The sequence below is a fragment of the Bison bison genome, unplaced genomic scaffold (genome assembly GCF_000754665.1).
Source record: "Bison bison bison isolate TAMUID 2011002044 unplaced genomic scaffold, Bison_UMD1.0 scf7180017864322, whole genome shotgun sequence".
Taxonomy (NCBI): Eukaryota; Metazoa; Chordata; class Mammalia; order Artiodactyla; family Bovidae; genus Bison; species Bison bison.
In genome coordinates, this window is record NW_011494894.1 from 7313781 (window position 1) to 7324587 (window position 10807).

The following is a 10807-nucleotide window of genomic DNA, read 5'->3' on the forward strand; positions in this document are numbered from 1 at the left end:
ATCTGAGGGCGGGGACCCCCGCATCCGTGGGCTCCCTGTCGTGAGTGGGCAGGAGGGCTCTTCCATTTCTCCCGAGACCCCCAGGTCCCGCCCTCGGAAACTTGCCTTCCGCGCGCCGTCCACGCCCCCGATTCCTCAGGTTGCGCCGGGAGTTCTCGCCTCCCGGGGACCGGCGGGGACAGCCGCGCCCTCGCAGCTCTGGTGCCGATCAGTCGGGGAGCTGCAGGGCGCTTAAGTGGTCCTCTCAGATCGTATTTACCGGGTTTTCATTAGCACCCACGTCCGATCGGGAGGAGCGGGCAGTTTTCTTCAGTGATTTTGTTTTTATTGTGGTGGTGGTTTTGTTGTGGCAGCGTTATTTCACGCCGGGAGACATGGGGCGGCTTGCAGAATTGAGGCCCTTCTGTCTTTTTAAGCCTGTGGGCGCCTTTTTTTTTTTTTTTTAAAGAGGAAGGGATTTGACAAAATACAGGTTGCACAGAGTTGGTTAACCAGGGGAAAGGGAATGAGTACAAAACTGCCCAGAAAGAAGCTGGAAGCGTTTTACCTGCTAGACGGAAAATGCATGTAGAGAATCCCTGGAAATATTTTAAATAAACCCCAAAGAATAACATAGGAAAAGGTGAATCATTTGTACAAAACCGAATCATTTTGTAATGCTAGAATCGTTTCCGTTAAGTTAAAATGAGGCTGTCAGTTCCTGGTTTGGGTTTTGCATATTTGAATATTCATAACTTTGAGGGAGTATTTGCATCAGATCTTTTTTCGGAAAAATGTGAATGTTGCAATAACCAAGGCTGTCATTTTAGAGATTCTCAATTACTGAATTCACTCATTTCTAATTCTTCTTGGGTGTATTCATAAGATTAGGAAGGCTCTTTAGACTTTCCTCATCAGTGGCCTATTAAATTAAATGGGAAAATACATGAGTGAAAATATTTGGTAGCAGCCACAGCTGGTCTTACAGGCACCTAAAATACAGCATTAAACATTTATCAACATACAGATGTTTCTTTGATTTCCGTGACTCTCACAATCAGCTGTTGCTGTTTTGCATTATTTAAAATACTTAAGTGTTTGGGGTGGAGGGGAGCGGTCTCATAAGTGAGCCAATCTGCAAAGGGCATGCTCCTCTAGAAGTCCATTAAGCCTTGAAAATAACAGCCCGCCACCAACCATAGTTTTTTTAGTCAGACCTTTTTCTTTAGAACATAAGTGGTGAAGATTATTCTGTGTAAAAACATTCTTCGTGATGCATAAATAATGTTTTGTGAGACTAACTTTTTTTAGGTGACCTGTGATGACTCCTCAATGGTACTGCTGTATGTGTATAGTGGATCTGCTCTTTAATCAATTCATCATGAAATATAAAGACGCTGTCTCTTCTTGTTTCAACAAGAAGAGACAAGCCCTGATCAGGCACTAGAGATGGAGGAACAAGTGAACTCTGAGGTTTTCCTTTTAGGGCAATGACTGTACGTTCTGACAGTGTGATTGGCCTTCTGTTCCTCATTCTTGCTAACTCACTGGTGCTTTCAAAGCAAGACTAAATTTAATAGATGTGGCCTAAAGCAGTTTGAATGACCTTTATGAAATATGAGAAAAAATATTAAAAAACAGAAAAATTAAGCTGCCACCTACAGGTCATTATTTTATCTTCTGTAATGCCTCTTATCATCAATATTGAGAGATTGCTAATGTATATCATTCAGATTGCTAGAGCAGTCTGCCAGCACTTTTCTACCAGCATTTCAGTTAATATAGAATATAATTCTAATCAAAGAATAGGCGGACAGGCTGTTTGATTTGGGGGCCTAAATAATTCTGATACATATTTTAAAATATCACTCTGGATAATGTTTGCACATGTCTTTTACTGGAAAATGAAAGGTTATTAAGGTACTCAGTTAATAATTAGAGCCAAGGGTGAAACAGTTTTTGCCTTATTTTTTAAAAATTTAATGCTCTCTTTGGTTTTCAGTATTTTATCTTTGATTGACATCCTTGAAACAAACATGTTGAATTTTCCAGTATTGAACGCAGCAACCATAGTAATTTTTCTTTCTATGCGTAACATCAAATCTTAAGAACCAGTGGTTCCTAGGAGTTACAATGCTTTCCTGAGGGCTCCCCTTTGCTGCTATCCCCTTAACCTCCATCACAGGAAACATGACAGCTGCCCTACAGGCAGCTCTGAAAAACCCCCCCATCAATACCAAGAGCCAGGCAGTGAAGGTGAGTCACAGACGACACGCGATCTCTGCTGGTATCTCAGTCTTCTTACCAGAACCCTCCAAAGTGTCACACAAGCAGCAAATGTCTTAACTGTTTGCCATCTTTGACGTAGAAGAGCTTAGAATGTAGTTTGATAAGTGGAAAACCTATATAAAAAATTAGTGCTCCAACATTGAGTTGTGATAACACTGCATGGTAGGTAGACTTGAGTTCTAATGACCGAGAGATCTGTGTGTTTGCAGAGGAGGCCACTCAGGTTGAATTTGAGCAAAGACTTGAAGAACAAGTGAAACTTTCACAAAATAAACACATGCTACTTGCTTTTGAAAGATTTTTTAAAATTCTACCATTCTCATAAAATTAAATCCTAATATTTAATTCTGTTAAATATTATTGAAAACTCAGAAATGTGGGGGAATAAAAAAGTAATTGTAATCCCACACCCATTGATAATTATTACTTTTTGTTGTTGCTATATGCTTATAGAGTTTTTCTATGAGTTTTTCTTTTAATTAAAATGGAATTTTATAAACTGCTTTTCATCTGTATAGCAGCATACATGAACAGCTTTACTTGGTAATAAGTTTATTTATAATTTTTAACATCTGTATATTGATAATCCTGCAGTTTAGTTATAGATAACCTTTCATCATATATTTATTGACTTTTTTTCCTGTTATAAATAGTACTGAAATGAACAATTCTTGGTAAAGTCTGAATTGTTTCCTTTGAATAAATTTCTGGAAGTGAATGGCTAGATTTTAGACTGCACATTTTTTAAGGCTACATATGGTATTGCCATACTACCTTTCAGAAAAGTTGTAAAATTACATTGCCTCTTAACCGTCTTTCAGTAATTCTTAAGAACCTATTTACTTAATTGTTTAAAGCCCAGATTAAATTCTGATGTTTAATTCTGTTAACTATTGTAGAAAAGTCAGAAATAAGGGGGAATAAAAATGTATTCGTCCATAATCCCACACCCAGAGCATTGACCCCCCACTGTCCATAGCCATTCACGCATCCTACGAGCCCCAAGTATCTCCTTAGTTAAACACTAGTAAATAATAACTTAGGTAAATGCATAATTATTATCTAGGCAACATAATCTTTTATAAGAGGAAATATTTCTTTGGTTTTTAAAAGTGAGTAACGTCATTGAAATTTCAGTTTTACCACCTTCTGCTTTTTTGTGGGTGTTTTCTTTTTAATCAGAGCGTGTGGGTGGGAGGTTATAGCTCTCCATACAAGGATATTTTTCTAAACAGGATAATTGCATAGTCTTTAAATTGAAGACAGCAGCAGGTGGTAGAAGCATACTGTAAGATCATGGCGGGACAGGAATGCGGAAGGTATCACTTGTGTTGAATAGAAAGAGAAACATTGTTGAAAGGGGAAATTAAGTGTTCCCTGTACTTGGCTTGCTGGGTGAAAAGTAACTGCTGTTGGAGCAGTCTTTCATCAAAGAAAAAGATCATTATAAATGAAGACCACTCTAATGTTTATAGTCACTTGACTATAGATATGAAATGAAAATAAGTTTTAGAAACTTAAATTTTTATTTATTAATGACATTTCTGAAGGATGCTTCAGGGTAGAACTATAATTCAGTTTCCTTTTTTGGAGTCTTTTTTTTTTTTTATTAAGTGAAATGTATTGATTTAATAAGTTGGTAATTTGTTACATCTATCTGTAAGCAAACCCTTTCAGCTGTACCTTCAAATACATCAAGAATCTGTCTACTTCTGACCACCTCCGCTGCTCCCATGCTAGCCAAAACCAGCCTGTCTTGGTGCAGTAACTTCCAAACTGGTCTCCACTCTTCTGTCTCCTGCTCTCCCCACCCTCCCCACTTCTGCTGCCCCGGGCTTATTTTCAGTATGACAGCCAACTGGTCCTGTTAAAATGTAAGTCCATTTGCATCACTCTTCTTAGAACCTCCCAACATCTCATTTCTGTGAGTGGAGGCCAGAGTTCTCATAAGGGCCTGCAGGGTTTACTGACTTCCTGCCCTGCACTCCACTCCAGCCCCCCTTCATCTTCTTGCTGTTCCTTGAGCACACTGAACACACACTAACAGCAGTTACTCTTTTCTCTTCTGAAATATTTGCCTCAGATACACCCAAGGTTTCCTCTTCCTTTCTTCAGATCTCTGCCCAAATGTCACATTCGCAGTGCAGCCTTTCTAAAAACTGAAACTCCCCAACACAAAAATGAGTCTGAATGATCTTATTTATTTACCCTCAGGATCGCGCAGGCAGCATTGTCTTGAAGGTGCTCATCTCTTTTAAAGCTAACGATATTGAAAAGGCAGTTCAATCCCTGGACAAGAATGGTGTGGATCTCCTAATGAAGTATATTTATAAAGGCTTTGAGAGCCCCTCTGACAATAGCAGTGCTGTGTTATTGCAGTGGCATGAAAAGGTAAGTCATGAATTATGCAGTCTGTATGACTGGTTCCTTTGTGATGGAAAAAACATTGACAACCTCTAGCCTAAATACCTGTTTTGACTCTTTGGTTATACATTGGTTGTTACTACAAATAAATGCATGAAAATGAAAGTTTAGATTTATGCTTACTAGCCTTGATCTTGAGATGCTGATTTGAATTCTTTAACAACTGCCAAAAGGTAGAAAACCCAAGCACCCATGAACAGACGAACGTGCACGCGTGCGTGCTCAGTCACTCTGCTCATTCGTGTCCGACTTTGCAACCCCATGGACTGTAGCCCACCAGGCTCCTCTCCATCAGATTTTTCAGGCCAAGCACCCATGAACAGACGAACGTGCACGCATGCATGCTCAGTCACTCTGCTCATTCATGTCCGACTTTGCAACCCCATGGACTGTAGCCCACCAGGCTCCTCTCCATCAGATTTTTCAGGCAAGAATACTGGAGTGCGTTGCCATTTTCTCCTCCAGGGTATTAGCCCACATCTCCTGCATTGCAAGTGGATTCTTTACCACTGAGCCATCAGGGATGCCCAAACAGATGAACAGCATCTGACACAGACATACAGGGAATATTACTTTACCAGAAAATGTTTATATACATGGTACAGCATGAATGAACCTTGAAAACATTATGCAAAGTGAAATAAACCAGATACAAAAAGACACAAAATACTGTGATTCCACTTATATGAAATATCTAGAATAGGCAGATTCATAGAGACAGAAAATGGATTAGAAATTACCAGTGCCTGGGGAGAAGGGAGACTGGAGAGTTATTGCTTAATGGGTACAGAGTTTCTGTTTGGAGAGATGGGAAAGTATTGTAAATAGTGGTGATGGCTATACAGTATTTGAATGTAATTAATGCCACTGAATTTTATATTTAAAGATGGCTAATGTGGCAAATTTTATGTTACATATTTTATCACAGTTTTAAAAAATGAAATCAGGAGTAGGATCAAGAATTCTTAATTTTTTTTTTCTGTTTTCATGCATTTTGCTTTGCAGTATAAGCAGATGCTGGTACACTATCCATCCCCCCAGCCCCTCCTCTCCCAAATAAAATGGCTATGGAGGATTTTTAGCTTTAGATGAAAAATTGGTAAGGTAATTTTTAATACCCAGCTCTTACATATATTGATAATATTTGAATAAAACCAAGCACAGATAAGGTGTATATTCTCTTAACATCTTACAGTTACCAAAAACTCTGTTTTTTAGAATCTATTGTCTGGATATCTGAGTGAAAACACTTATAATGTATGAACAGGTAACGAAACTTGCTGTTTAACCTGGATCAAGTCACTTCATTCTTCATACACTGTCAAATAAAAAGAGCTAACCTTTGTGGTTAGGATTATTATAACTCACTTTTCCCAAGACAGCCCCAGTTTATGCCTGTTTCCAACATAATTATGAATAGTTCCCTTTCACTCTATGGTGTATCAATTTGGAGAATAATTCATACAGTCATCCTGTTCATGGAATACTTCCTGTTCATCAGCCACTGTATTCTTTTTTAATTGAAGTATAATTGCTTTGCACAGACACTACACTTCTAGTTTCTGTTTCACGTGATCCTTACAGCAACCCTATGAGATATATAAATATCTTTATTGTCCTCAGTTTACAGATGAAAGAGCCAGCTTTGAAACCTATCAGCCTAGTTTCAGTATAGTTTCGGGATCATACCAAACATTGACTGAGTACTTCTTGTATTCCAAGCACTTTATGAATGTTAACTCAATTAATCCTCATGAAAATACTAGGGAGGAATGCTAATTACTTCCCTTTTTTACATGGGGAACTGAGGCATGTGTTAAGTCTTCTTTTCTTCCTAATAGTCACCAGTTTTTGCCAGCCTTATCTCCTAAATACTTCTTAGATCATCCACTCAACCATCTCTAATGCAGCTGTTCTCAGCCTCTCTCACAGTTTGTTGCCAGGGTTTCCTAAAATGGTCTGTGGGCTATCAGTTTTTCCTCCCTCAAATCTGTTCTCCACCCAGTTGCCAGAATGATCTCTCTAGTGTCCAAATCTACCCTTGTAAGTCCCCTGCAGAACTGAGTCCAAATTCCAGGTCCAGCCTCCTCTTCCATGTTGTTCTTCCCCATATGCCGTAGCAGTAAGCATAGAAATGTGTTATGGGAGCTGGACATACCATAATATTCCACACTATAGCTTTGCTTATGCTTTTCACTCTGCCCCCGAGCCTCCTTACCTTTTACGTCAGTCTGTCACCTTCTCATCCATCTGATGTGTCATTTTCTCGAGGAAGCCGTAAGCTCACCATTCCACTTTCCTCTGCACCCTCAGGGTGTGTATACGCCCCTCCTCTGTGCTTTTCTAGCACCCAGAGCATAGCTCTAAATAGCCTGTGGATATGTCTGTCTCTTCCCTGTCTCAATGTGTTTGTTCACATTGGTACCCCCAGCCTCTAGCGCAGTACCCAATACACACAGGTGTTTTAGTAAGTGTTTTTGAGCACAAGTAAACCAGAGCTTCCGATTCCTAATACTTAGTCACAACTTCCAATTTTTCCAGGTAATGTCAAAGCTCCTAAGTTCTTAGCTATTAAGTAGTATTTTCTTAGCTTGAGAAAAGAAAAATCTGACAAACTCTGAGTGCTTTAAACTGGAGCTTAGTATGGTCGAACCCAGTTTGAATTTCTTCCTGGCACTGCTGAGAATAAGAGCAGAATAAAATGTCCTAAATTTAAATTCATGGTTATATTTAAATTTATACCCTAACCCCAGCCCTAACCTGTTTTCGGCAAGAACATCATGCTGCAGATCTCGAAGACCATACTGTTATCTGAGAACAACACACGAGAATATCAGCTAGCATCTCAGTAGAATGTGAGTGCCTGAGAGCAGGCACTCGGAGGATTTTTGGTTGTTGCTGTTACTGTGTCCCCAGTGCCTGGCCCATAATAGGTGCTTGAGAAATACTTGTTAAAAAAATTAGCGAATCCAAAATTAGTTCCTGCACACGCTCTTCCTTGAAGAAGAATATTTTACTTGGTGTGAGAACTGAGCCTTTACGATTCTGTCAATACTGACATTTTGGTTTGTGTTTAGGCGCTTGCTGCTGGAGGAGTGGGGTCCATCGTTCGAGTCTTGACTGCAAGGAAAACCGTGTAGTCCGGTGGGAACTGGATTTCTCCCATGGGATGGGAGTTGCTGGTACCAAGACCAAAACAACCAAATGCCACCGCTGCCCCACGGGTAGCATCTGTTCCTCTCAGCTTTGCCTTCTTGCTTCCTTTCATATCTATACAGAAGAAAATTACATACATATCAGTTTTCCCTAAATGAAAATTGGGATAAGATAAAAGAAATATTTCAACAAGAGTGTGTCATGATCTCAGAATGATTTCAGTGATGTGGATACCAGTCTGTACATAGCATAATTTACACTCAGCTTCAATTGTGCAATTGTTCCCCTGTGGGCTGGGTTTTCCTTTGTTTGTTGTTTGTTTTTTTGGGAGGGGTTTTTTGGCTTTGACTAATAGTGAGAAATTTGATCAGAATTGGAGGCCAGTTTCTTAACTCATTGCTAGCCAGGAAATGATCTATATATATTTAAAAAAAAAAATGTTTGAGAGACTGTCAGCTGTTAACATTGCAAAACTGGACCAAACTTACCTTATTTAAACGAAATGCATTTCTGGAACAAGTGGTGGCTGAACACCATGACCAAGTCCAGCTCTGTTTCTGCTTCCCTCCAGATGATATGAGTTTAAGTCTGCTTCCTCCTCTCCGCATCCAGTAATTGTGGCCCTTAATTTCTGTGTGGTCACCCAGGGTACAGAGCAACAGATCTTGCTCTACACAAACGTATCTATAAAAGGCCGGAGCCTGTTTGGCACGAGCATAAACTTTGTTTTCCAATAGTATGACCCTATTCGGGGAAACTACTCCAAATCAGAAAAGATGTGGCAACTATGATGTAGTGCAAACTCGGGGCAGCCTCTGAATGAAGAGGCATTTTCTTCAGGCTGATGGTAGCTGCCTTCGACATCATGAGGTGTATAACTAGTATTTAATATGTCCTATAAATGTCTTCTTCAGTGTTCTTCAGGGTAATTGGGACCTCAAAGGATTTGGTTTGGATCCAAATACATACACATTCTGTATTTTAGGTCAGTGTTTTTTTAAAAAAAGAAAATACCACACATCAAAAAGTGTTTACTTTGTTGGACAAACCAAATGTGTTCTCAAAAAATGACCGGTGCTTATGAAAAATTATTATTATTCAGTAGCTCTAAAACAAACCACCTGAATGCTTATGACCAAGCGGGAAATCAACGTATCTAGTATTTACATCCGACACCAGTTTTGTAATCACTGACTTGTGTGAAAACTGGTGTAGAAATTCTGTAAACTCTTTGCTGTTTTTGATACCTGCTTTTTGTTCTGTTTTGTAAAAATGATAATCTTGAAAAAATAAATTGTCAGTGTTGAATAATTTATTTTTGTCTTAATTTAATACTTATGAAGGCATAGTTAATGAAGAGGAAGGATTTCCTTCTTTACTACCAGGTTATTATACTCTTTGACAAGAACTAATTTTGCATAGAAGGTTTATATGACTACTTTATTCAAATATAGTAGAGAAACTGCTGCTGCTGCTAAGTCACTTCAGTCTTGTCCGACTCTGTGCGACCCAGTGGACAGCAGCCCGCCAGGCTCCCCCATCCCTGGGATTCTCCAGGCAAGAACACTGGAGTGGGTTGCCATTTCCTTCTCCAATGCATGAAAGTGAAAAGTGAAAGTGAAGTCACTCAGTCGTATCCAACTCTTTGCGAACCCATGGACTGCAGCCTACCAGGCACCTCTGTCCATGGGATTTTCCAGGCAAGAGTACTGGAGTGGGGTGCCATTGCTTTCTCTGATAGTACAGAAGAGGAGAGAGTAATTAATAAATGTTAATAATGAAGTGATTATTATAATCACTCACTCTGGAGTGATTCCATGGCCGTCTGGAAGCCTGATGAACACTTCCAGCTCCCAAGCTCTTTCTTACACCTATCATCTACTATCCTTATCTACTCAAGGCATTCTCTCTTTTACCACTACACCTGACTAGATTCCTATGTCAAAGCTTTAGAAATTTACAAGCAGTTCAGAGGGCAAGGAGTAAGAGACACTAAACTATAGATAATACAGGTGGTCAAGTAGGTATAACAACCACATACAAACTTTAAATGAAAGCAAGTGATATTTCAACAGTGGTGGCTTAGTTACTAAGTCGTGTCCGACTCTTGTGATCCCATGGACTTGGAACCTGCCAGGCTCCTCTGTCCAGGGGATTCTCCAGGCAAGAATACTGGAGTGGGTTGCCATTTCCTTCTCCAGGGGATCTTCCCAATCTAGGAATCAAGCCTAGTTCTTCTGCCTTGCAGGCAGATTCTTAACCGACTGAGCTACAAGGGAAGCCCAAATGGCAATATTTTTTCATAGAATCCTTCTTAACATCTCTTTCATGACTATAGCGTTGAAGGAAATTCCAGAGTTCTATATTTTATAGTCATAAGAATGATTGTACTCAAAATATGCCAACAGCTTTTCTCAGGAGAGATAAACTATGTAACAGAACAGCATAGGTATGGAGTCAGAATGCATGCCAGCTGAAAACAAGTGGCTCGACTGATGTGTCTCAGCTAAACATCAGCCCAAGTGATGCTGACCATGACAAAGCACCATCATCAAAAGAGTGAGAGGAAGCATGAACTGTGGGAAAAAGATAAATGCTAAGGGGCACTCTGAGCACCTGTGCCCTTCTTCAATCCCGGTGGTTTTATTGTTTGTTTTTAACTATTTTTGTGTGTTTTGTCTTTGCCACTTTTAAGGGGGGAAAAATGGCACACGGACCCTTCGCTGGGTCTTCCCTGCTGGCTCAGTGATAGAGAAGCGGCCTGCCAGTGCAGGAGACACGGGTTCAATCCGTGGGTCGGCAAGACGCCCTGAAGAAGGAAATGGCAACCTACTCCCATATTCTTGCCTGGAAAATTCCATGGACAGAGGAGCCTGGTGGGCTTCAGTCCATGGGGTCACAAGAAAGTCAGACACAATTTAGTGACTAAACAACAACAACCCTTTGTTAGTCGTTCAGT

General features: G+C 40.0%; 1 protein-coding gene across 1 annotated transcript in view; it reads left to right on the forward strand.

Moving 5' to 3' along the window:
• Positions 1–9163, forward strand: part of ARPC5 (actin related protein 2/3 complex, subunit 5, 16kDa) — a 9593-nt gene extending 430 nt beyond the window's left edge. Inside the window, exons 2-4 of the mRNA XM_010853096.1 lie at positions 2163–2235; positions 4483–4659; positions 7770–9163. Of these exons, the coding sequence (XP_010851398.1) occupies positions 2163–2235; positions 4483–4659; positions 7770–7832 (313 nt within the window). The 3' untranslated portion in view covers positions 7833–9163. The remainder of the gene's footprint in view (positions 1–2162; positions 2236–4482; positions 4660–7769) is intronic.
• Positions 9164–10807: the final 1644 nt, after the last annotated feature.